The 27,782-nt window shown below is 46.2% G+C and overlaps 1 protein-coding gene across 1 annotated transcript; it reads right to left on the bottom strand.

The window, feature by feature from the left end:
• Positions 1 to 538: 538 nt before the first annotated feature.
• On the bottom strand, positions 539 to 27,775 carry ESCO2 (establishment of sister chromatid cohesion N-acetyltransferase 2). Its single transcript, XM_040338660.1, has 10 exons — positions 27,591 to 27,775; positions 16,814 to 17,771; positions 12,915 to 12,984; positions 12,749 to 12,803; positions 12,513 to 12,651; positions 9,877 to 10,008; positions 5,921 to 6,010; positions 4,998 to 5,141; positions 3,946 to 4,130; positions 539 to 2,425 (listed from the first exon to the last, which is right to left on the bottom strand). Exons 1-10 carry the CDS (start codon positions 27,641 to 27,643, stop codon positions 2,293 to 2,295), a joined length of 1,959 nt encoding a protein of 652 aa, XP_040194594.1. The 5' UTR covers positions 27,644 to 27,775; the 3' UTR covers positions 539 to 2,292.
• Positions 27,776 to 27,782: the final 7 nt, after the last annotated feature.

The following is a 27,782-nucleotide window of genomic DNA, read 5'->3' as shown; positions in this document are numbered from 1 at the left end:
GCCTACATCAAAGACGCTTAGCCCATACATATGGCAGTGGTGGTGCGCCATCCAACCAGTCTACCACACGCAGAAGCCCAGCCATCCCCTGTTGGATCAGATATAGCTCCAGGAGCAGAATGTAGAATGCTGGCCAGGCAGTCCTGCTGTCATTGACATGGGGCTGGGACAAATGCAACAGTCAGCCTCTAGGCAGGGATATGCAATTAGCGGACCTCCAGATGTTTCAAAACTACAAATCCCATCATGCCTCTGCCCCTGGGTGTCATTCTCGTGGCTGTCAGAGCCTTGCTATGCCTCATGGGATTTGTAGTTCTGCAACAGCTGGAGGTCCGCTAATTGCATATCCCCGCTCTAGGGTGAAGCACAACCCCATTAAAAATGTTTTTAAATGAACATTTCTTACTTTACAGATTCCTAATCATTAACTAGGGCTTGACAAATCCCAGGTACCCATTTACTGCTGCAGGGAGGTACAAATTGTATCACCTGATGCCCGAGACATGCAGTTCCAGGTGTCGGGCAGGTAAATGTTTTATTTTTTTACATTTAGCCCTGCTGTGAGTAAGCAACAGAGCTCTGCTGCTACCCAATTGCTTCCTCACACGCGGGGAAAAATGCCTTCCCCCTGCCATGTATCCCGGGCTCCACTTGCCCATCTGCGGGCCTGGGACTGGTCTAGCAGGTGCCGCCCAGTAAATGGGAAGGCGATCGAGCAGACACATGTCCACTCTCCTCATCTTGTTCCTTCAACAGCTTCCCTAGCCAGCATGGCCGGCAAACAATATACCGCAGTGTGATCTGCACTCAATTACATTAAGTGGAGCACAGGGGAAACATTGGGGGGTCTTTTAGACACTGCAGGTCTCATTAAAGAGAACCAGTCTCCAAAAAAAAAAAAAAGTGTAAAAAAAAATGCAAGTTACATTCAAGCACATAGACTCCCCCCCACCCCAAAAATAAGATTGAGTGCCCACCACATGCAAACAAATGCAGGAGTTTGGGCATCTACGTTGATTGCGACACAAGTTACATATCGCCATTCACAACCTGGCTTCTAGAAGCCCTGCATTAAACACTTCATAATCAGTGTCTACCTCCCTCAACCTTCCTCCTCGGAGTATCACACATACCACCAAAAGACGAGTGTACCTATATCAGGCAGCAAGATGCCCAGAATGGATTCCGGGCCAGGAACAACTTGTTTCCATCTTTACCCAAACTGTCATTACAAATACCAATCTGAGGCAATTTTTAACACAATCTTTATCAAAACCCATGAACTATTAAATCGAGGATCTATAAGTTCTTCCTATGAACAATTGCATCTAAAAGGCTGAATTGCAGGGTCTCTAGAGCTCCAGCATAGCTGCCCCCCCCCCCCATGTGCACACTTCGGGGACTACACCTGGTACAGGAAGCACCGACAGCTGTGCTGCTTTGCCCACCAGCTCCTGGACCGACAGCTGTGCTGCTTTGCCCACCAGCTCCTGGACCGACAGCTGTGCTGCTTTGCCCACCAGCTCCTGGACCGACAGCTGTGCTGCTGTAATCAGCTCTTACGTGCGATTTTCACAATAACCTCCCTACATGGGGATGCAGCCAGAGAGTGAACACAATGGCAGCCAACTTGTAACCCCTTCCCACCTGCCCCAATGTCCCTTTAGTACCCAACCTTTTGACACAAAGTTCTGAATGCTCAGCTGGTCAGGAAGGATCGGCGATCATGCAACCACTACGATTGGCTGTCAGAGTGGTCACTATGATTGGGATCCGGTCCCGCAAATTGTTAGTGGGGGCTGAAAACTGTTTGACAGCTTGGCCCATTTCTGACCGCAAGTTCTCCGTACAGAACCAGGGCCACCCGGTGCTGCATACATGTGGACATTACAGCTCGCCCCTTTTGTTACGTGGGTGGCAATAGGTTTAAAAGATTTTTGAACAAAAAAAACAAAAACAAAAAAAACACGATTAAAATGGACTTAGAGGGGAAGATGAAATAAAAGCGGAGGTTTTAATACAACTTTAACTTATAACTGGATGTGCCATCGCTTTCAGCAAGGCACAGATCCAATGTATGTACAAAAGGAATATTTTTTACAATTCACACTCTATAAAACCAGATTCAACTTCCTCTCTCAATCACAACATTATCAAACCAACACGAGGAAATTCCCCTTTAGCAGCAAATAAAACCTCTAAAAACAGGCAAAGTGCAACCAAGTCATTCTGCAATAACTTCTCTCTCCAGTAATAAAAATATACAAACTCAAACAAACTAAAAAAAACTCTCTAACTCAGGAAGTTGTAGACCAGGAAGTCGGGGACTTTGCAGTAGGTGCTGGCGAAGAGCTTGCCGTCCGGCGTTGGATCTGAGAAGGCGATTTCCTCCATTGTCAGGTGAGAGCCAAAGATGAAGGAGCTCCTGAAATGGAACAACATGAAATGAAGCGCAAGCTTAAAGTTAACTTGTCATGAGCAAAAGTATTGTGACAGGGGGCTTGGTCTGCAATTTCCATCCTGAAAATGCTAGTCTGACTTTTTATTACAAACCTGCTTTGTCAGACTTCCTTTTCTCTAAAATGGTCACAGGTCAGCAACTCTCAGGGGCTCAGCTGCACAATGGTCAAAAGTCACATGACCAGCTCCCTAGCAATCTTAGAGCTCCCTTCTAAGAGTCCATGGGGCTCTGCCAGCTTTGCATTTTATGAATGGCTCATAAATACAGGCCACTGCTTAAAATCAATATAATTAGTGTCATAAGATTGGGCACCAAATAGAAAATTCATCAGCTTGACAAGTAGAGAACATTAAGAAAGGGTCCAGCAATACTAATCTACAGAATTCTCTTTGGAAGAATTTTTAACTTCTTCATGCTAGCTCTTCTCAGCTCATTAAGAAGTTAAGAATGCCGGGAGGCGAAGCAGGGTTTAAGATCACGTTACTGCTGTGATTGGTTGTCACATGATCCAAAACTCTCGATTAGGCGCAGGCAACCATGCCCGGGAGCGCTCTCTCTGAGAGACCGGAGAGCTGCGGACATCATGCACATCGTTGGATCGAAAAGGTAAGTATAAGGGATGGGCACTGCACCCAATTTTTATTTTTTTACCTTATTGAATAGAAAAGAATCAGTTTAATAATCATTTGAATACCTAAAGCGATGGCAAAGCTTTGATAAAAAAAAAAAAAAAAAAAAAAAAACACCACGCACGCGTTATACTTGCCTAAACTGTGCAATGTTTTTACACAGAGCAGCCCGGATCCTGTTCTTCTCGGGTCCCTCGCTGGTGCTCCTTGCTCCTCCTCTTCAGCGAGTACCACCATAGACTGGGGCCCGCCCATGCGTTAGCGATAAAGCAGAGCTTTAATGCTGTTTAAGCAGCGCTTTTCAGCCGCTAGTGGGGCACTTTTAAACCCCCGCTAGCGGCCGAAGAAAGGGTTAAAAACACCCGTGTTGCAGCACTTCCGTAGCACATTTCAGGCCCTTCGGAAGTGCTGCCCATCATTTCAATGCATTAAGGTACAAAACCCCGCATGCAGCCCCCCCCCCCCCGATCTTGATGCAGTGATGTGCATGAGAGCCGAGCGCCTCTCTCTCTCCTCATTAGACAGAGGCAGAAGTGCCATTGGTTCCTGCTGCTATCAATCACAGCCAGTAAACACACACCCCAAGCTGCTTGATTACGGGGGGTTACTCGGCTGGAGGGAGGGTCCAAGTGGGGGACCTGAGAAAGGGAGGATCAGGGTTGCTCTGTGCAAAACTATTACACAGAGCAGATTAAAGACAACATTTCAGCATTGTATTGGCGCTCTAGTTACTAGAAAAAAAAAATTCTTTGATTTATTTACAGAATAAGTGGTCATCAATGAACCTGACAGATGTAACCCGTTGTCTTTAGGAAAAAATGTGGCTCTATGATTTGACACATCAGACCTCCTCACCTCATTGAATCCACTAGGCGGCTGGCGATGGCCTTTCTGCGCATCAGTGCAAAGACCCAGATTCTACTGATCCCACAGATGGCCGGCTCTGGGTCAGAAGAACATCGCCAAGCTCTGTGTCGCTCCAAAGCGTCATCGTGGGCAGACTTCACCTCCGGGACGGGCTCGGGCAGGACTCGAAATGCCTGGGAAAAAAGTCGGCAATTAAATGAAAGTGGGCAATGACCATTTAAAATGACATGATAGTAAAAACACTGCCAGGCCCCAACCTCTCCCTCACTTGAGGTCATAAATAAACATACAGAAATTATTTATCAACTCTTATTTTATATATTATTTAATATAAATTATAAAAATTGCAGTCTAGCCTAGTAAATATATTTATAAGCCACCATTTAGACACCCCTCCCACAAAATAGGATTCCTGTATTTAATTTTTTTGGGCGTACATTGAGGGACACAGGAAGTCTAAACTTTCAATGTTATACTGCTGCCCAGGTCGCCCCTCCAACGCTTGGTCGCCTGCGCCGGACCCCCAATGCTCGATCACCTGTATTGCCCAACCCCCCCCACCCCCCATGCTTGACCACCTGCAATACCCCCCCCGCCATTCTTTATAACCTGAAATGCCCCCCCAATGCTTGCTTGATCACCTGCAACACCCCCCCCCCCACATGCTTGATCACCTGTATTGCCCAACCCCCCCCACCCCCCATGCTTGACCACCTGCAATACCCCCCCCCCCCATTCTTTATAACCTGAAATGCCCCCCCAATGCTTGCTTGATCACCTGCAACAACCCCCCCCCCCACATGCTTGATCACCTGTAATCCCCTCTCCCCCCCCCCCCCCAACCATTTTAACACCCAGGATTTCTAGCTATTAGAAGAGAATAGAAAAACTCCCAATCTACAAGTCTTGTCCTTCACTCCGCAGCCGACACAAGAAGCCAGTTCATCCTGCACTAAAAATTCTAGCTTTATCGCTCTTTTCATTGTGAACAACAGGTACAGACTGGGAGGAGTCATTCATACCTCTCAGGCCACACCCACCTGTTTGATTGGCTCTGCGATCAGACACCCAACAATCGTCTTGTCATTGGACACAAACAGATAGGTCCTGGCTTTGCTTGGGAAAATCAGATTTGTCTGCTGGAAGCCGAGCTCCGAGTCCACCAGCTCCCGCACTTCTTCCGCCTAGTCAGAGGATGAAAACATGAGCATCAAAGCCGACATTTACAGTGAATGTAAAAACACAATTTTTGTTTCTAAAACATAAAAAACATGCCATACTTACCTGCTCTGTGCAATGGTTTAGCATAGAGAATCTCCAATCTCCCGCCGGTGGTCCTGCCCCCCCCCCCCTTAGCAAGCTGTTTGCCATGGGGACACTTATGGATGCTCGCTCCCGAGCTGGCTCTGTGCAGCTTGGCCTTGCCCACCACTCCCTCCTCGCTGGCTGTGATTGGCAGCAGAGGGAGCCAATGGCATTATTAATATTTGCCATTAAAAATGATAGGTAGATGTCAGTTGGGAGGAGTTGACATATCTAGGCAGGTTGCAATTGCATGTAGATCAAACTAGGTAATGCCCGTATGTGATGCTGATCCTTCATGACTGAAAGAAATAAAATCTAACCCATGAAAGGGACAGTCATCCAGGGGGAAGAGCTAGATGATGCTGGATGTCCTCCAGCCAGGAAATTAGGTGGGCTCCATCTAAACTTGCTGCAGCTTCTAATGCACATTGTGAGAAGCCGACAGTGTGCAGTGAAAATCGGAGTAAGCCATTTCAGTCCAGAAGAGGAGCCGGTACCACCGTGCAGGGCCTGGGGTCAGATTTAATAGCACCTGCTATGGTAATGATCTACAACATGGCCCAGCAATGTTCACGCCAAACCCAACTTGCGAATTGCATGGCTTGGTCTCCATATAAATGAACATTTTATGGGACACATCACCCCATCCCCCGTTCACCTTTCTGAGGGCGTATTTCGGATCATCCGGGCAAATCATCAGAATTTTTCCATCCCAGAATTCCGCCACAACCCGCTCCTTCTTCCAGCCCTGGAACAGGAAATGGACAATTCAATTTAAAGCAATAAAAAATTCAAAAGTGATACATGATATTTAAGAAGAATGTTATAAAAACAGGAATAAAGCCGAGTGGAATCAGAAATCAGAAGTTTAAAACCAAGTTCCACTTGTTTATAAGTTTATCAAAAGTCAGCAGCTGCAAAAAAACTATGTGCTGACTTTACACTCGCCTGTCCCACGGTCCAGCGATTCGGTTGCCCAAAGCTGCGCTCCCTCCTCTCCGCGGCGTCGGCATTGCATGTGTGGGCACTTGGCTGTGACAGCTTGCACCTTCACAGCCGGGTGCGCATGCGTGGGTCGTGCAGCGCTCTTAGTGGTCAGGCAATATTCTGGGACCTGTGACATGTCCCATAAGATTGCAGAGAGAGGGGGGGAAGGAGTCGCCGCCTAAAGCAAGAAGCTAGAGCTGTGTACCTGTCAAAACAAGGTACCCGCTCCCCTCCAAAAAAAAATTGCCAATGTGGTGACGACTCCGCTTTAAATTGTTGGTTACCCCAACACTTCATATTCCTGATATGTGCCTGCTGTACCGTGTACTTGTATGAGAAAGGCTCCTGTTCTTTGTATTGCTTCCTTGTATGTGAAGTCCCTGGTGTTCTTGCCAGTCACTTTGCTTTCCTATTAAAAACTGACCACACCAAGCAGGAGAGCACAGAGTGGTCAGTTCTCTAGCTATGCTGGGAACTCCGTGTACACTCCTCCAATTATCAGACTTGTCCTGACACACTTCATTAACTCATTAACTGGGAAGCTTAGTCTGCTGTTTCTCCTCCTTAGAGCTCTTATGCAGCTGAGAACAGAGGGGATGTGATCACACACAAAAAAAAAAAAAAAAAAAAAATTGGGATAAAAATTATATATATATATATATATATATATATATATATATATATATATATATATATATATAAGCACTTGCATATCAAAGCGAGTCTCCCCATAGAAGTCAATGTAAACGAAGATAAGTTGTTCCAGATTGACTTCTATTGTATGCAGTACCGCATGTGGCCATAGGTGGGGGGGCGCCGTAGAGACCCGGAAACCGCTCGGATGCACTCGGGAACAAAGTATTTTCTGAACGGCTCCGAGTGTCAGCGGCCCCTACGCACCTCTGGCCAAACGTGGTACTGCACACCGCAGAGGCTTGAATCCTGCAGGTCAGGATTTTAAAAAATATACAAAAAAGCAGCAGCCGTTTAGAGGTTGTGAAAGTACTTTAATAATCTATCACCAAGGCCGTGACAAGAGGCTCCTGCAGACTCTCAGCGTAGCTTTCTGCTTGTATGGTTAAACAGTTACCTGAGAGAAAAGCCATCAGCTGCAATAGCTGGCAGTAACTTGTAGGCATTCATTCACAGAAAACTGATTAAATTAATGAATGACAGGGCCTTGTGGGCAGAGTCCGGCGCGGCCATACAGGTTTTTTAAATTGTGACAGCGGGTGTGCGGCGAAGGTCCCCTGCCTGCAGTCACCATAAAAATGGGTGGTACAAGTAACATGTTCCAAAGGTGAACTTATACTTTAGGGCAGGTGTAACGGCTACCCATGTAGTGAGGGGTATCGGCCGTTGGAGACGTCCTTTTCCCTGGCAAGCTGCGATATGCAGGTACCGCCGGTATATCCCATCGAACGCCCTTCCAAGAAACGAGACGGACTACGTTTGCAGAGTCAAGCAGGACTGACCTTTAATGCCACATTTTTCCTCCTTATATCTGGTTACAACTGTACAGAAACAAATGACACTCCCCCCCCCCCCCCACCCAGGGGGCCTTCAATACACATACTTTGAAAGAATGACATTCCCTTGAGCCAATCAGCCGCTAGCCGTTTCGGCTCCTCAACTTAACTTGATCAGACAATAGAATTCAATTAACCTTTAAAACAATTATCACTCACACATAATCCCCATCAGCATACACCTCACAGGGGGGCTGTTACCTCCACAAAAGAGTTCATTAGCTATGCGAAGGGAACATTAGCATTCAGCAATGAAAGAGACTTGTCCAATTAACCCTTTGAGCTCAGAATACAATGTGGTACATCCCATTGCGACAAGCCGTGCAGTTCCTTGTAGTCCTCATGAAGATCATAACTGTCCCGGCAGCATAGTCCATGATCCGTTACAGCAGGGGTCTCCAAACTGTGGCCCAAGGGCCAGGTGTAGCCCTTCAATAGCCTTTATCTGGCCCTTGAGGCACGATTCCTCCCACTGACACCAACAATGGAGCACCATTTCTTCCACCAATACCAATGATGGGATACTATTCCTCTTAGTAAAAAAGGGCACTACTACTCCTCCTATTGACCACCAACACTGAGTCCATATTTATTCTCACTGATGCCAGGCCCAGCACACTTTCTGCCCCCCACTGAGCACAATCCGGCCCTCCTAAAGTCAAAAGGAAAATAAGCTGGCCCTTTGTTTGGGGACCCCTGTTTTAGGGGAACATCTGCTGAAGCTGACTGAGCACAGGCTATTGCTTGATTAGCTTATTTCCCCGATATTGACAGCTCTGAATCAGGGAGTGATCACAGCTGAGCGTTTCCAGGTTCATACTGCCCAGGAGAGATCAGCAAACGGATGTCCCACCATTTCTGCTTGACTTCTGCATCCAAGAACCCGGACACCCAGGAGGGACAGGTGAGCTCAGGACACCGGTGTGATAAGACATTTAGAGATCACTAGAGTTGATCAGGCAGCTGTAAAATCAATTCTACAAGAAAGCCAGCAAGCAGTCAGATGTAAAAAAGGTAAACCATACTCCTGACTGCTAAAGCAATTACTGCAGCCACCCTAATAGTTGCATCAGCAGCAGTGAAAGGATTAAAGAAGAGACACATTGCCTCAGTTATCCAAGGTTAGGAGGACTGCACCTTTGTGATAAAAAAAATGAAATGTTATATCGGAGAAATGATCTCCAGCATCAGTTTATTTATACGCTCCTCAGGCAAACCCCCTGCATCTAAATCATACGAAAGATTGTTTAGAAGGTGTTTCCAAGCAGATCCCTGCCATCCAATCATACAGTAGCTTGAGTGGGAGGAGTTCCCAAGCTGATCCCTGCCATCCAATCATACAATAGCTTGAGTGGGAGGAGTTCCCAAGCTGATCCCTGCCATCCAATCATACAATAGCTTGAGTGGGAGGGGTTCCCAAGCTGACCCCTGCCATCCAATCGTACAATAGCTTGAGTGGGAGGGGTTCCCAAGCTGATCCCTGCAATCCAATCATACAATAGCTTGAGTGGGAGGGGTTCCCAAGCTGATCCCGGCCATCCAATCATACAATAGCTTGAGTGGGAGGGGTTCCCAAGCTGATCCCGGCCATCCAATCATACTTGTGTGGGAGGTGTTCCCAAGCTGATACCCGACATCCAATCATGTGGTAGATTGAGTGGCAGGCATTCCTAAGCTGACCCCCAGCACCCAACAACACAGTACATTGTGCGGGAGGTGTTCCCTGCTACCCAATAGCGTGTGGGAGGTGTTCCCAAGCGGATCCTTGCCATCCAATCATACTAAGCTGATCCCCAGCACATTGTGCGGGAGGTGTTCCCTGCTACCCAATAGCGTGTGGGAAGTGTTCCCAAGCGGATCATCGCCATCCAATCATACAGTAGCTTGTGTGGGAGAGGTTCCCAAGCTGATCTCTGCCATCCAATCACATAGTGGCCTTTGTGGTAGATTTTCCAAAGCCAATCTCTGCCATCCAATCATATTTCTGTGGGAGGGGTTCCCAAGCTGATCACTGCCACTCAATCATGTGGTAGATTGAGTGGCAGTTATTCCTAAGCTGATCCCTGACAACACATTGTGTAGGTGGGTGCTCCCTTACCACATAGTGGATGCTTTCCAGTAGACGTTGGTGATACTGTGCATGCTGAGTCTCGTCCTCCAGGCTGGCTGCTGAATAGATCATACCGCAGGTGCTGCACACCACAGTACCAAAATGCTTCTGCCCGGCGTCCTAATCAGAGACAACAAAGAGCGTTGGTAAATTTGTTATAGTGTATGCAGGGCACAAAACATTTTTACAGAAGGGTTAAAACTTAATTGATAAAAGGAAGCCATTCTATTTAATAATAGGAGAGCTAGAAAGCTCCGTTCCCATCTTGGAGGTCATGAATCGGGTGCAATTGTCTCGATTCAAAGTGACAGCAAATCGCGGGGCGCCCGTCACTTCCAAAGGCACCCCTATTGCGGCATGATTTTGCCGTGATTCATCGGGCAACAATGTAAAAATCGCGCCATCAGAATCGCAGGGCGCCTAACGTCCAAAAGAAGTACAAGCAGTGAATCTTTAGGCTGTCAGCAGATCGGCACAGTGTCAAAAACGAGAGAGCAACTGAGCATGTGCAGAGCAGGAGGAGACAGCGTATTACTTGTTTTTAAACCGTATAGTCAGTTCGGCTCCAGAGCAATTTTTGGGTTTTTTTTTCCCGCATAAACGTAAAAAGTTTATATTTTAGCAATAAAATGACAAACCCCCAGAACATTATATATTTTCTGAAAGCAGAGGTACTGTAGAATAAAAAGCCGATGGCCGCAATTTTTTTTTTTTTCACATGATATTTGCGCAACTGTTTATTAAAACGCAAATTTTCTGAAAAAAAAAAAAAATGTTAGTGCAAAAATCACACCAATTTTTGGGTTAAAAGATGAGGCTGCATTAAGTAAATAGATACCAAATACTCCACGTCTTAAAATGGCTTGAGCCCGCGATATCGCCAAAAACGATGGTGTCCAAAAATTTCCATAGGTGACGCTATAAAAGCCTTTACAGCTCATCAGTTTAAAGTTAACTGGGAGCCATTGGGCTAGAATTATTGTTCTCGCCAACATTCATGATGATATGTCACATGTGTAGTGCAACTGCGCTTTACATGCGCGTGTACACCCTGGGTTGGCGTAAAAAGGAGGTTTTTTTGGCAAGGTTTTTTTTATTACAATTTTTTTTTAACTTTTTATTTTTATATTTGATTTCCATCACAAGGGGGTTAATAAACCCCTATGTGATAGCATTGGGTAAGTGACAGGTATTCATTATGGAGACATTAGGGGTCATCACTTGCATGCGAGATCTAGATTTGCCTCAATCTCACTGCAATCTCTCCCCCAGCCAGCAGATGTGTTCCCGGGCGCAGAACAGCCTGGGAACCATGGGAGGAAGGGGTGCCATCAGAAGGTGGGAAGGGCCTCCAGGGTAAGGTGGGGAGGAGCACCGCGCAGCCAGCTGTGTTGGCAGCTATGGAGCTGATGCATCACTTTCACTTTGAAGCCAGATGCACAAAACCCACAAAAGGCTGCATCTTGTGATTAAAGGTTCTCTCTTTGAGCGTACTACGTGCGTCCAAAGAGCGGAATTGGTTAACCGATTGAGAACACCACCCCCCCCCCCCCCCCAACGTACATATATTGCAGCAGGGCAGCCTTTACGTGCAAAATCACATAGCTGCAAGTCAGTGGTTCTTCTTAACTCCTATCCTCAGGACCCACCAACAGGCCAGGTTTGCAAGTAACAAATACATTACAGGTGATATAATTTGCTGCTCAGTGATCGCAGTATTCTAGTCTGCATCTCACCAAGGTAATACTTAAAATCTGGCCTGTTAGTGGGTCCCGAGGACAGGAGTTGAGAACCACTGCTGCAGCTCCGTTTGGACATAGCAGGTCCCACGGAAACCCGGCGATCGTTCCAAGAGAGGCAGAACAGCGGTCTGCCTATGTAAGCAAGGCAGATCGCTGTTCTGCTAGTAAGGAAGTTAGATTTTGCGTTTCTGCCAAGCAGGAACACTGATCTCTGCCTTCCTACAGTTAAACCATCCCCCACAAAGTAAACACTCCCAGGGAACACATTTAACCCTTTATCGGCCCTGATGTTAACCAGTGACTGCTTTTTTTAACCACTGATCATTGTATTGGTGTCACTGGTCCCCAACGTGTCAGTTAGGTGTCCTATGTCTGCCACAATCCCGCAAATAATAATAAAAAAAAAGTTCATAAATCTATACCATAGTTTGTAGACGCTACAACTTTTGTGAAAATCACTCTATGTTTATTGCGATTTTTTTTTATACCAAAAATATGTAACAGAATACATATTGGCTTAAACTGATGAAATTCGATTTTTTTTATTATTGGGTGTGCTTAAAATAGCAGGAAATATATATATATATATTTTTTAAATTGTCTTTTTGTTTCTAGCGCAAAAAATAAAAACTGCAGTGGTGATCAAATACTACCAAAAGAAAGCTGTGTGTGTGTGTGTGTAAGGGGGGGGGGGCAAATATATTTTGTTTAGGTACAGCGCCGCACTACCACGCAATTGTTAAAGCAACGCAGTGTCTTATCGCAAAATATGGCCTTGTCATTCTGGGGGGGGGGTTAAAGGTTTCGGAGCTGAAGAGGTTAAACACTTATTTTTAATATTTTACATAGCTATACCTGCAAAAGGGACCACTTTAAACTTACAATAATCAGCTGGTCCTCCTCTGCCTTGCTGGAGTCTCTCTTCTTGCTGGATTTGGGGATTTTGTTTAAGTGTGCCAGGGTCCCTACAGGGGTGCTGGCACAAACAGGGGACGCCATCTCTGCCCGCAAGTCAAACGGCCTTTATACAAAAAAACAAAAACAAATGCGTAAATCCACTGCAGGTAAGTTTCTTTGTTGGTACTACAAAGGTTTGTAATGGAAATGCTACTACTCACCTTTTCTTTGCGGCAGACGGTGTACTGAAGATGGGATAAATGGAGGATCCTAAAACTAAACAAAAAAATAAAAAATGCAATTACTTGATCACACATTTCATTTATTTGATTTAGATGCAACTGTTTGATATATCAGTTTGTAAAAGGGATTAGCTATATCTACTACCTTTCTTGTCTGATGATTTCAGGATTGAGTCGTCCACATCAAACATACTGTGGAGATGACTTTCAGCTTCCTGTAAAGAGAACACAGAAATTAAACGCGCACCACATACAAGTGTCCACAGGAGGGCAGTAGCACTCAATGTACGCAGTAAAGTTACTGAAGGTTTGATTTGTCATTAACTACTTGCTCTTGGCCCGTCCTAGCTTGAAAGGAATACTGACAATGCTAATCAGTTCCAATTAAAGGAACTAGAACCCCTGTAAAGTTTTTTTAATGCTATTCAGTGTTCTAAAAATTACTCTTTAAAAGCAGAGTTCCAGCCTGTAAAAAAGTCAGAAGCTACAAATAATGTAGCTGCTGATTTTTAATACAAGGACACTTAACTGTCCAGGTATCCCGCAATGTTGGCACCCCAAGCCGATCCGTCCATCGGACGTGGGTGCAGGCTCCGGCTTCTTCACTGAAGGAGTGGAGTGCGAACAAGTGGAGCTTCCCTTTTGGGTGGAGCTCTGCTTTAATTCCTGCCCCAGTGACAATTAACTAGACAAGAGTGAGGAAAATTTGCAACAGGAACAGACTAAAAAAAGTGTTCTTGGTACAGATGTTTGCTCTCTGCTGATGTGGTCGTCAACAATGCCAAGTCAAGGGAAATTCTCTCCCATTGCAGGACAAAGGGAGTTATTCACCATCATGTTATACTGCCACCTACAGGAGAATTGAACACTGGCTAAATAAAAAAAAAAAACTGTAGGTCAGCCCAGGATAACCTACTACCGGTGTGAATCAGTTTTTTGCTAAAGTCCCAGATCAATGGATGTCTTTTCATTAAATCTGCTGTGCAAAAGATTGACGCCTAACCCCAAATTTTAAAGTGTAAGTTCACCTTTACAGAAAAACCTGGAAGGTGAACTTACACAGGCAGGTCCCACCCCTTGCCCCCTGGTCCCGCTGACACGGGCCGTCGCAATCTCCGGTATATCCGCGCCAGGAGAAATCCTCTCTCCATCCACATCTTCTGTATAGCCGTCAGGACGGGCTATGCGGCTAGCGATTGGTCGGCACCACCCATGTGATGGCGCTGACCAATTATAATGCTCCAAACCGCCCCCCCCCCCCCCCCCCGACGAGGGACATTTTGGACATTCAGCTGAGGGGATGAGGAGGGGGACCTTTGTAAGTTTACCATACAGAGTTTTCTGTAAAGGTAAACTTACCCTTTGTCCCTTTAACCACTTGCTGACTGTCTACTGCGGCAGGGCGGCTGGATGCAAATCAGCGGGTCCGACGGACTCAATGTCCGCCGACCACCTGCGATCATTCCAAAGAGAGGCTGAACGGTGATCTGCCCATGTAAACATCGTTGTTCTGACGGGGAGAAGATGGAGATCTTGTATTTGTGCTGGGCAGTAACACCGATCTCTGTCTTCACCCAGTCAGACCATCCCCCACACAGTTAGCAAGCACACTTAACCCTATGATTGCCCCTGGTGTTAACCCCCTCCTCAGCCAGTGTCATTAGTACAGCAACAGTGCATATCTTTTAGCACTGATCACTGTATTCGTGTCACTGGTCTCCAGTGTCAAAAATGTCAGTTAGGTGTCCCATTTGTCTGTTGCAATCCTGCTAAAAATCGCTGATCACCATTACGAATAGTAAAAAAAAAAAAAAAAAAAGCCATAAAAATATCCCATAGTTTGTAAACAGCCCCATACCGTATACCAGTGTTGAACTCCAGTCATCAAGGCGCCACAACAGGTCATGTTTTCAGACATTTTGCACAGGCGATTTGATCAGTTTTTACTGTCTTCGTAATTACCACAGCGTTTCATCTGGGAGAAATCCTGAATACATGACCTGTTGGGGGCGCCTTGAGGACTGGAGTTGAGAAACACTGCAGTATACAGCGCTGTATTCTGGCAGCAGGACGGGGAACCAAATATAGCCAGGCTCCGAGCTACTCAGTCATTCATGGGAAGATTTGTATCTTATGAATGAATACAAAGCTTCCTCTGATTGACTGAGGCAGAGATCACCATCATGTCATCCACCTGCAACAGCCAATGAGAGGATTGTATTTTTTCAGAGACTACAAAGCTTCCAGTTAATGTGTGAGCAGCTCATTCTGGAAGTTGGACAGGTAGTCCCAGTGTCACTGCTGAACACAGCACTGTATATTTTATGGAGCCGAGGCAACACACAGATTATAGAGTGCGCCCAGCCAAGTGCACCTGTTACGGCAGTAAACCGTATAAAAACAAACATTGATGGCCAGTTTACACCAGAATATGGTACAGGAAACCCGCATTCCATGCCGCCCAAAACACAGGTCGCAAATGCAGGGTTTGCTTGCACTAGCCCACATAGTGATCTGGCGAATCGGCCACGAGACTAAGAAGAGGAGCCCTTATCCATGTGTCTCCCTGACTGATGCTGACTGTAGTGTACATGGTTCAGACGATTATCCCCTGTTCAATGCTGGTTATACATTATGTTCTGGTGAGTGCATACCCTTAAGGCAGTGGTTCTCAACCTGTCTAGTGCCGCGACCCCTTGATAAAATTTCCCAAGTTGTAGGGACCCCCAATGGTAAAATTATTTTCCTATGGTGGGTTTTTGGCACCCAAGGCAAGACAAGTAATTTGCGCCCCTAACCTACAGGCATTTAGCGCTCCCTGAGTCCCTTCCACTCATACAATATTAAAACCCCTTATAATACATTTTAGGATGTACCCCTCTCTCTCTTTGTTCTCCTTTCTTTCACTTTTACCTCTCTCTATCTTAATTCCTTGTTTGTTATCCCCATCCCTCTCTAGGCGTCTTTCTTGTTCTTTCTCTTATTCTTTCTCTCCCTTTTGCTTTGTTCCTCCCCCTCTTTTCCTCTCCCTTCCATATATTCTCTATTTTTATTCCTTCTCTTACTCCCTGGTGGGGAGTATGGGATCAGTGGCAGTGCTGGCGGGGAGTTGGGATCAGCCAACTTAGGTGCTCTTGATTAAGGTAATCGGGTGATCTGAGAACTGTAGTGGGGACTTTTAAAGGCAACTCTAATCACAGGTAGTGTTACTCACTGTGTCTCCGACTTTGTGGTTTCTCGTAGCAGTGACACCTATGCTGAAATCAGAAGATGGGGTCTCCTCCAGCCCCTCCCACTTCAAATTCCTCACCAGTCAGCTGACCTCTTGTCTCTGCCTCCCAGCTATGCTGTGAACTGAATGGGTGGCTGTGAAGAGGTTGAGTGGGCGGCCGCAGGCTTCAGAAACAGCCCAGGTTTTGGGGACCCCTGGCAAATCCTCATTTGACCCTCAGGTTGAAAACCACTGCCTTAAGGGGAATGGGTTCTTACGTCGTGGATTTGGAGAGTTCGGTGGAAGGTGCACACTGTAATGACTTTAGGATCACCGCTTGGCTTATCTGTTTAAAGACTTTCTTGTGGAGTTGGCCACACAATATTTTTACTCAACATCAGCGCTGTTTGTAGTATATGACCAACACAGATTTCTATTGTTCTTATGTGTTTTTTTTTATACTATTTCTATAGATTATAATTTATGTTTTGGGGGCTCTAAGAACTTTTATAGCATAAAAATACTGATTGTTACATGTAAACAAAGCGTGACAGAAAAGGCCTGGCGCTGAAGTGGTTTATGCACTGCAGCTGAGCTGTGGCAACCAATGAAGACTTCAGGTGCGAGATATACAACAATTGTTTTCTATGAGGCCTAGTGGTGAGCCTCACCAGACATGGCTTTAAAAAAGACCTCTCTATTCGGGGCAGAAGAACCATGAATGCTCCTGACCAATTACATTGAGCTCTAGATTGCAAATTTTAAAGCGGACAGCAACTAAAAAAAAATAAAAAAATGAAACCAAAAATAAATAAAGCCATTGAAACCCATACCTGTGCCTCCGTATCATCCTGCCTGGAAGGTTGGGGTGGTTTTGTGACTTTTGGTTGTTGAGGAACCCGGATTCCTCCACTTTTTGGTTTCCCATCCTTCAGGTCACTAGTTTTGACGATTTCAGCGCTCTTCTTTTCCCTTGACATACTCTCCAGACCAGCGCTCTTCTTCACCTTCTCATCAGAACTGGGAAGTGGACCTGTACTTTGAGTGCTGCTCTGCTGTGAGGGTTTTGGCTTGGAAGACAAAGGGAACTTGATGTGAGCGGGAAGTTTCCGTGATGAATAGGGCCGTTTACTGGTAGCAAAAAATGCTGCTCCCATTGTGAGTTTGGGCCTCTGTTTCACTTTTAACCCCAAGATGGCGCTCTTTTGGGGACTGGGGGCATGGATTTCTGTGGCCACTGGTGCGGTGGTCTCCTTTCCCTCCACTTTCTTCACCGTTTTGGGGGATGGTACCTCTCGACTAGGAGCCCTCTTTTTCTGACTTGGTGGCCTTTTGTTTTTTTTTAATTTCAAAGAATCTTTCGCCTTGGGACTCTTTATTTTGTTGCTGGCCGAAGGCGAGGGGATCACACCACCATTAGACTTGGTTTCCTTGATCAGTTTTCTCTCCAACAGGCCAACGTACAAAGCACCTTTCTTATAAAAAGACTTGGTCGGCACCATGGCCTTCTGTGCAGAGGTGGGCGACTTCAGCGGTGGAAAGGCGTAGGCATCATTCTCCATATCGTCCTCTGCTGGAGGAGAGACAAGAAGCTTCCTGGCCACGCTGGACTTGACAGGAGACGCCTCAAAATTCTCCTTCTCCTTGGGGTCTTCCATAGTGGTGTAGGCCGGCGTGGGCACACGTTTTACGACGTGGCTCTTATTGGAGTTCCTGGGTTGGAGGGGTGTTAGGACGACGCTGCAGTCCACTATCAACTTCTTGATAGGGGTCCCAAATGACGAACAACTTCTAATGACAGGAAACAAAAAAGAAATTTGTTGGTGGAACAAGTATATAACCCAAATGTATAGCTACAAATACTGTAGCTGCTCACTTACATACAATACAGACACTTGCCTATCCAGGGCACCCGCGATGTCCTCACCCGAAGACGACCCGTCCCTCGGCTCCGGGTGGAGGCACTAACATTTTCAGTAAGGGAATCGGGAAGTGAAGCCTTGCAGCTTCACAGCCCGGTTCCCTAGTGCGCATGGTCGAGTCGCACGTTCCAAGTGGTCCCTGCTGTTTTCTGGGACCTGTGTGTCTCCCAGAAGGCAGCAGGGGGGCGACGACAACAACTTAAACATGGCGTAGATCACTGTGGAGATCTTTTTCCGGAAGTGGGAGCAAATACCTGCATTAGACAGTTATCTGCCCCCCCCCTGAAAGGTGCCAAATGTGAAAACTGTGTGTGTGTGGGGGGGGGGGGGGTGTAATCCGGACAGCGGAAGTTCCATTTCTGGGTGGAACTCCACTTCAAAAATCGACGACTTTTTCTACATACACAAAAAAGCACATTTCTCTCAAAATTGTTCACAAATATGTCCAAAACTGTTAGTGAGCACTTCTCCTTTCCCGAGATAATCCATCCAACTCACAGGAGTGACATATGAAGATGCTGATTATTACTCGGGTGTGCCCTGGGCCGGTCACAACAAAAGGGGGAAGCTCCGAAAACCAGTCAGTATCTGGTGTGACCACCATTTGCCGCACCACATCTCCTTCGCTCATGTCTTTATGGACCTTGCTTTGTGCACTGGTCCAAATCATTTGGTGGAGGAGGGGGGATTATGGTGTGGGGGTTGTTTTCCAGGGGTTGGACTTGGCTTCTTAGTTCCAGTGAAGGAAACTCTTAAAACGTCAGCATACCAAGACATTTGGACAATTTCATGCTCCCAACTTTGTGGGAACAGTTTGGGGATGACCTCGTCCTGTTCCAACATGACTGCACAAACAAGGTCCATAAAGACAGACGAGCGAGTTTGGGGTGGAGGAACTTGACTGGCCTGCACAGAGTCCTGACCTCAACCCGATAGAACACCATGGGAATTAATTGGAAAACTGCGATCAAGGCCTTCTCGTCCAACATCAGTGCCTGACCTCACAAATGCAATTCAGGAAGAATGGTCAAACATTCCCATAAACACACTCCTAAACCTTGTGGACAGCCTTCCCAAAAGAGTTGAAGCTGTTATAGCTGCAAAGGGTGGGGCAACTCAAGCGCCACAAAAAGCATTTGATCCTCTGATTATATTTTTTTATATTTGCCCACTGACAAAGAAATGATCGGTCTAATTTAAATGGTAGGTTTATTTTAACAACGAGAGACAGAACAAAAATATCCAGAAAATTGCAATGTAAAAAAAAAGTTATAAATTGATTTGCATTTTAATGTGTGAAATAAGTATTTGATCCCCTATCAAATCATCGAGATTTCTGTCTCCCAGGTGTCTTCTATGCAGGTAACAAGCTGAGATTAGGAGCATTCTCTTAAAGGGAGTGTTCCTAATCTCAGCTTGTTACCTGTATAAAAAACACTTGTCCATAGAAGCAATCAGATTCCAATCTCTCCACCATGGCCAAGACCAAAGAGCTGTCCGATGATATCAGGGACAAGACTGTAGCCCTACACAAGGCTGGAATGGGCTACAAGACCATTGGCAAGCAGCTTGGTAAGAGGGTGACATCAGTTGGTGCGATTATTTTCACATTAAATAAACACAAAATAACTGTCCATCTCCCTCTGTCTGGGGCTCCATGGAGGATCTCACCTCATGGAATTTCAATGATCATGAGAACGGTGGAGGAACCAATTCAGAACTACACGGGAGAACCTTGTCCATGATCTCAAGGCAGCTGAGACCAGTCACCAAGAAAACAATTGGTAACACTACACTGTGAAAGACAAATCCTGCAGCGCCCACAAGGTCCCCCTGCTCAAGAAAGCTCATGTACAGGCCCGTCTTTGGGAAAAGGTTGGCTTTGCAATACCTTCGTCCTATAACATTCCTCACTGGCTGCGATACCGAGGCGACACTTTGGAGTTGATTTACTAAAACTGGAGAAGAAGTACACGGTAGCCAATCTAACGTCAACTTGTTCAATTAACCACTTAAGGCAGGGTTTGACAAATTTGCTTGGAATCTAGGAGCCAGATAAAAAAGTTAGGAGCCAGAAAACGCGCCCTGTCGAGCTCGAGCACAGAAGCGAACGCATACGTGAGTATCGCCCGCATATGTAAACGGTATTCAAACCGCACAAGTGAGGTATCGCCGCGATTGGTAGAGCGAGAGCAATAATTCGAGCCCTAGACCTCCTCTAACTCAAAACATGCAACCTGTAGATTTTTTTTAAACGTCGCCTATGGAGATTTTAAAGGGTAAAAGTTTGTCGCCATTCCACGAGCGCGACCTGGCGCCCGGATTTTGTCGACCCCTGACTTAAGGACCAAGCCTCTCTGAGATTTGGCATTTACAAGGTAAAAACAGTTTTATGCTAGAAAATGACTTGGAACCCCTAAACATTATATACAGTGAAGTCTCGGTTTGTGAGTAACAAGGTTAACAAACTTTTTGCAAATCAAGCAATTCATTTTTTTTTTAATCCTGACGAGCAGGATTCAAGCCACAGCGATGTGCAGTACCACATTTGGCCAGAGGTGCGGGGGCGCCGATCGGAAATACTCAGTTCCCGAGCCTTTCAGAGTTCAGCCGAGGTGTCTGAGTATTTCTGAGGCTCTCCGGTGCCCCCCCCCCCCCACGGCCACATGTGGTATTGCATGCAATAGAAGTCAATACAGAACTAATTATTTTTGTTTCCATTGACTTCTATGGGGAGACTTCCTTTGATATGCTAGTGCTTTGGATTACGAGCATTCTCCTGGAACAGATTATTCTTGTAATCCAAGGTTCCGCTGTATTTTTTTTCTAACACCCTAGAGAATAAAATGGCGGTCATTGAAATACTTTGTCACACTGTATTAGGGCTGGGGAGAAAATTGATTTAAAATCTGAATCGAGTTGCAAGGGCAAATCGATTCAGATTTTGATCGAATCGATTTTTTTTTCCATAGGACCGGCGCTCCGTGGACTAGGCCGAAGCCTCGCCTAAAAAATCCTGCCCGCAGCTTGCTGCGATCCTGGAAAAAGGCCAGACGCCGCGGACTAGGCCGAAGCCGCGGCCTTTTTCTCAGGATCACGGCGAGCAGGATTTTTTAGGCGAGGCTGCCGCCTTTTTCCAGTATCGCGGCAGACTAGGCCGAAGCCTCGCCTGAAAAATCCTGCTCGCCGTGATCCTGAGAAAAAGGCCGCGGCTTCGACCTAGTCCGCGGCGTCTGGCCTTTTTCCAGGATCGCAGCAAGCTGCGGGCAGGATTTTCTAGGCGAGGCTTCGGCCTAGTCCGCGGAGCGCCGGTCCTATGGAAAAAAAAATTGATTCGATCAAAATCTGAATCGCTTTGCCCTTTTTAGGGCCTCGCCTAAAAAATCCTGCCGGTGCAGTGTCCATCAGGAAAAATAAAAAAAACTCAATTTGAATTGTGAATCAAGTTTTTTTTTTGGCCAAAATCGCTCCCCGCCCTACACCGTATTTGTGCAGCGGTCTTACAAGTGCACTTTGGCGGGGGGGGGGGGAATACACTTTTTTTTTTATAAAAAAATAATTAATAAAATAACAGTTAAGTTAGCCCAAATCTTTTTTAAACTGTGAAAGATAATGTTACGCTGAATAAATTGATACCAAACATGTCACGCTTCAAAATTGTGCCCGCTCGGGGAACGGCGACAAACTTTTCCCCTAAAAAATATCCATAGGCGACGTTAAAACATTTTTTTTTTAAAAAGCGCTAAAAATAATTAAAAAAATAAAGATTTCACATGCTCCAGCTTGAGGCCTGGTTCACACCTATGCAAGGTTGCAGTTTGCATATTCCGGGTGCATTTTGCCTTTTTCAATACACTTTTTTTGATCCATTGCAGAATAAAATCTCTGGCCCTTTCCATAAAATGCACAGATGTGAACTACATCCATAGGAAACCATCTTATATGGAACGTAGTGCGTTTCTACAAAACTGAAAATGCACAAAAAAAGAAAAAAATGCCTGGATGTGAAGCAGGCCTTAGTAAATCTCTCCCTTTGCATCTCCTCTGATCACCATAACGATATAGAGACGAGCGTCCCTTCTGCGCCCGATGTAAACATGGGTCATATACTGTGCAAATCTGATTGTACAATTCCCCTTCAGATCGACAATTAGTGGGGGTCTGCCCGACTGCATAAAATTCCCTGTATACTTTAGTCACGTCTTTAGATGACATTTTGGTAAATTTAAAGAAGTTTGTATAGAGATTGTACAATCCAGTTGTAGTGTATGGACGGCTTTAGTTTTCCTATACACCAGTGGAAGCACATGGGCCCTGACTGCAAGATACAATGCTGCCCCCCCCCCCCCCCCAGACTTACATCCTGATCTATGGTGCACATTGCCTGTAAAGACAACTCTACACTACCAGACTCTTGCATGCCACCTACCCACCAGCCTGTATACAACCTACCCACCAGCCTGTATACAACCTACCCACCAGCCTGTATACAACCTACCCACCAGCCTGTATACAACCTACCCACCAGCCTGTGAGACGTGTGTAGTGCTCCTCTCCCCCTCTGCACTCACCAGCCTGCAGAAGTCAAAGCATGGGAAGGGGGAGGGGATGGCTGGGCCTAGTAAAACAAAAAAAAAAGGGGAGAAAACCTTCAAACACAGGGATTCTGGGAGTTGTAGTTCCACCTGCTATGCTCAACACACAGTCATGTGAGAGCTGAACTACAATTCCCAGAGTTCCCTGCCAGAGAATGCTTGTGTGAGGTGTATACTGCCAACCCCAGAGGCCCCACACAGTCTATGTGATAGGTGGATGATGGGACTCAATAACAGCAAATGACCACCCAAAGTATTGACCGCCCCAAAACTACCAACCCCCCCCCCCCCCCCCCCCCCCATAGTGTAAAGCACAATGATGAGAACCATGTTACCTGCTGACCAACAGAGACAGGCCTATGAAAAGCTGCATGAAGGTGCTGGTTTTGGGGGGCGGAGGTGTCCTCATTCACACAAGTGTTAGGCTGGGATCACACTAGTGCAATGCCAGACATTGAATGCGATTCGCACCGCACTGCTGTTCACATCACATGCGATGTCCGTACAATGCGATTTCAGCCATACAGATACTATGGCTGATATCGCATTCGGACCAAACTCGCATAGGACCCTTTTTTGGTCCGCAGTAGAATCGGATCGCATGGGTATTCACACCTATGTGATACGATTCATGTCCGAACTGTCAGTTCCCAGTGCGATATGCAAGCTGAAATGGGGGGGGGTGTCTTTAACATTGTATGACACTCCCCAGCAGTTCGCATAGTGCAGTGTGAACTGCCGTGTGAGTCAGGTGCGATGCGGGAACCCACAGCAGATTCGCAGGGTTCTCGCATCGCACTGGTGTGAACCCAGCCTATAGGACTTTTATGCACTTTTACACAATGCATAAAAAAAAAAAGATGCAAACCCAAACACGAGAAAAAAAAAAAAAAGTCGTAGCAACTCCGCAAAAGGTTCCAGCACTACTTTTTTGTGATTTGCATTGACTTGGAAATTAGAGGCCCAAAGCGCACTGATCTGCAGCTTTGAATGCTCACTGAAGTAGTACGATTTCAAGGTCGCACTGGGGAGAACTAGGGCTAAACCTTTTTTGCTGTCAGAGCCTATTTTGTGATTTTTGCACAAGTGTCATTTTAGGCCTGAAGATTATTTAACCCCTCTGGTGTATTACTGACGCATTCCGAGGCCCTCTGGTGTGTTAGTGATGCCTAAATACACTGTACTTTTGATGTATTTATGTGTATATTTGATGCTCTCTGGTGTATTTCTTATACATTTAGATGCACTTTGGTGTATTTTTGATGCGTTTGGATGCTCTTTAGTGTATATTTGAAGCGTTCAGATATGCCGTCATTAAATGGCAGCCTGCAGGACACTTCTGCCCGGTCCGCCAGTGTAATACCAGTCATTGGTTTGCTGGGATCACGGGTTTCCCAGCAACCAATGACGTTGTGTGTGTGCCCCGCTTCCTGTATCTCACAGCGGCTCACGGCCGGGCGTGACGTTACGCACTGATGTAGGGGACATCAGGCAGTTTGACAGCCAGCTGGGGAATATGCGGTCATATCTGCATTAAAAACCAAAATAAAGTGGGCGCTGTATGATTGGTTAGCAGCTAGCACACACTGAATATACAATCAACTACCCAGGGCCATCTCCTCCTCCCCCAACCACCTTGGGGGCCCTCTCCTCCAAACACCCAGGGGCCCTCTCCAGATGGCCACCCAGGGGCTCTCTCCTTCTCCAGATGGCCCTCTCCTCCTCCAGATGGCCACCCAGGGGTCCTCTCCCTTAGCCACCCAAGGGTCCGCTCCTTCCCCCCCTGCCACCCAGGGGGTACGCTCCTCCTCTCCCTGCCACCCAGGGGGTACGCTCCTCGTCTCCCTGCCACCCAGGGGGTACGCTCCTCGTCTCCCTGCCACCCAGGGGGTACGCTCCTCCTCTCCCTGCCACCCAGAGGGTCCGCTCCTTCTCCCCCTGCGCAGCTTACTACTGATATGGGGACACATCCACCGCCCGAATCCTCCACATCCTCAGTGTCCTAGCTGTGGCCCCCTCATGTGACTCTGCCACTTCACCCGGCTCTCCTCTGGTCATCCTCAATGGTCATACCTGACTGTGAAATCCGCGGCTGCCCTAAACATTTCCGGTGTCTTGGCTCTGCTCTCCTCCCTTGAGCTCCTTGCTCCACAAGCCCAGTCGCAGCGCCAGCATGGACAGGCGGGATGCCCTTCAGCCCTGGCCCTCCATGTTCCCGCACAGAATGGCTCCCGCTTCTCGCGGCCATTACAATAAATTTGACAAGGGGGAGCAGTCGCGATGATGTCAGCGAACATCATGATTCGGGTGCTTTCTGCATCGATGCAAAATCGTGCAAGGCCGAATCGCGATGCATCGATGCACCCCTAATCACAACATCATATCCAGTTTACTCAGTTGCCAATGGCGCAGTTAAAAAAAAAAAAAAAAAAAAAGTGACAGTATTCAGAATGGCTGTTTTTGGCGCTCAGAATACTTTGAAGTGTAAAGGAGGAATTTGGGGTCTAAAAGACCCCCGATCCCTCCAACAGTACCTGTCACCATATATTACTGTCACATAGGATGTTTACATTCCTTGTGACAGCAATAAAAGTAATAACATTTTTATTTATTTGTATAAAGTAACAAATATAAAATAAATTAGAAAAAAAAGCGAGCTTGCGCAGCAAAGAACACACCCACATACGCAAGTCGCCTGCATATGCAAGCGGTGATCAAATCACACATGTGAGGTATTGCCGCGATCGTCGGAGCGGGAGCAGTAATTCTAGCCCTAGACCTCCTCTGTAACTAACCTGGTTAATGTATTTTTTTAAGCGCCGCCTATGGAGATTTTTAGGTACCGCAGTTTGTCATCATTCCACGAGTGTGTGCAATTGGGTATCTATTTACTTGGCGTAACATCTTTCACATTATACAAAAAAATATTGGGCTAATTTTAATGTTTTTTTTTTATTAATTCATAAAAGTGTATTTTTTCCTAAAAAAAATTGCCTTTGAAAGACCACTGCACAAATAAAGTGTGACATAAAATATTGCAACAATCGCCATTTTATTCTCTAGATTCTCTGCCAAAAAAATTATATTGTTTGGGCGTTCCAAGTAATTTTCTAACAAATACAGATTTTAACTTGCAAGCAACAAAATTTCAGAAATAGGCTTAGTCATGAAATGGCTAATGAACTATTAAAGCAGAGTTCCACCCAAAAATGGAACTTCCGCTTTTTGGAATCCCGCCCCCCCCGTGTCACATTTGGCACCTTTCAGGGGGGAGGAGGGAGCAGGTACTTGTGTAATACAGGTATTTCCTCCCACTTCCGGGCACAGATCACCACGGTGACCACGTCTGGCACCTACTTCGTCCCCCCCTGCTGTCTTCTGGGAGACACACAGGTACCAGAGGACAGCAGGGATCAGTGGGAATGTGCAGCGTGAGTCGCCCATGCGCAGTAGGGAACCAGAAAGTGAAGCCGCAAGGCAAGGCTTTATTTCATGGGTGCTCAACCTGTGGCCCTCCAGCTGTTGCGGAACTACAAGTCCCATGATGCATTGCAAGGCTGACTGTTACAAGCATGACTTCCAAATGCTGAGGCATGATGGGATTTGTAGTTCTGCAGCAGCTGGAGGGCCACAGGTTGAACACCCATGCTTTACTTCCTAATTCCCTTTCCGAAGATGGCAGCGGCAGCACCAGAGAGCCGAGGTAGAGATCGGCTTCGGGTGCCAACATCACGGGCGCCCAGGACAGGTAAGTGTCCTAAAATTAAAAGTCAGCAGCTGCAGTATTTGTAGCTGCTGACTTAATTTTTATTTTTGGCGGCACTCCACTTTAAGGTTTATATACACTTATGTGTAGAGGCTGCTGGCAGCTACTGTAACCTGTGACACGTGTACAACACTACCACCTATGGTCACCTTGAGAACTGCAGACCATAGATCATTCACCGTGTAGGGTGCTGTTACCGTAACCAAAAAAGCAAATGTCACAAACAGTGGCCTGGCAAGAGACACCAGGAAAGGGCTACTTTTGACAACAGGAATCTGATCATAATAGAGTTTTCATAAAAATAATAATTTAAAAAAAATAAAAAAAAACATCGAATTTTTCCTATATTACAAAAGTTTTGGAACAATCTAAGGCCACGATTAGAAAAGTACAGCGTCACTATAGCTGGCCTATAGCGAGTCACAATAATAAAGAAATAACCACACAGATAGAAGAAAATACATATAACAATTACAAAAGAAATATTAAGGCTTACCTGTAGCTACCAGATATCCCCTGCATGCGCCAATGTTATCGTCATATGCGCACTCATGCGCAGTAAACTGAAGCAATGGCACGTATGTCAGTGTGCCATTACCGGAGTGACATCATCGCGACTCTGGCCAATTACAGTATCAGAGCCCACGATACCCAAAGTCACTCCGGGAGAGATGTCGCTGGCCTGGGGGGGGGGGGGGGGGGGGGTACGAGGACCGCTATGGGGGCTTCAAACTCAGGTAATTCATAAAGGGGTAGTATGCATACTAGCTCATTATGACTTTGACTTGCAGGATTTTTTAAATAGGGTTTACAACCACTTTAAATAAACATACCACTACTGACAGCTATTGTAATCAGCTGTGTATAACACCGCCACCTATGGTCCCCCAGAGAACTGCAGTCCATTACTATTACATAACTATAGCACTAGTGACAGCTATTGTAATCAGCTGTGTACAACACCGCCACCTAGGGTCACCCCTGATAACTGCAGTCCATTACTATTACATAACTATAGCACGAGTGACAGCTATTGTAATCAGCTGTGTACAACGCCGCCACCTATGGTCACCCCTGGGAACTGCAGTCCATTACAAAACAACCATGAGAACACAAAAAAATTAAAAAAAAAAAAATATATATATATATATAAAAAAATAATAATAATAATCCTCCACGGATCCTCTGGGCACGCTGGGCATTGTAGTAACTGAACATGCTAGCGATGTACAACCAGCGGACAGAGTATGTGTGTGTGTATGTATATATATATATATATTTTCACACACACCGAAGATAACAATGTAACCCCCCCCATCTCTCTCACCCGTCTCCAGTGGTGAAGCTGTACTTCCTCTTGCGGTGTGTCCGGGCAGCCATGGCGGGAAGAGATCGGTCCGAGCACACAAACACTGAACACGGCGATTACCGCTCACTATCTCCCGCCAGAGACTTCAAACCTCAGTACCCGGCATCCTTTGCGAGTAGGAGAGGCGGGGGCGCGCGCGCGCACTTCCTA

Source organism: Rana temporaria, chromosome 2 (genome assembly GCF_905171775.1).
Source record: "Rana temporaria chromosome 2, aRanTem1.1, whole genome shotgun sequence".
NCBI classification, from domain to species: Eukaryota; Metazoa; Chordata; class Amphibia; order Anura; family Ranidae; genus Rana; species Rana temporaria.
Note: the sequence above shows the minus strand (reverse complement) of the source record. Positions and strands in the feature narration are given on the sequence as shown.

Coding starts and splice junctions, on each gene's coding strand:
- ESCO2 (XM_040338660.1), bottom strand. CDS start 27,643: ATGGCTGCCCGGACACACCGCAAGAGGAAGTACAGCTTCACCACTGGA. Junction 5,142..5,920: donor CGAAATACGCCCTCAGAAAG/GTGAACGGGGGA, acceptor TCCTCTGACTAG/GCGGAAGAAGTGCGGGAGCT. Junction 4,131..4,997: donor TCGCAGAGCCAATCAAACAG/GTGGGTGTGGCC, acceptor CTTTTTTCCCAG/GCATTTCGAGTCCTGCCCGA.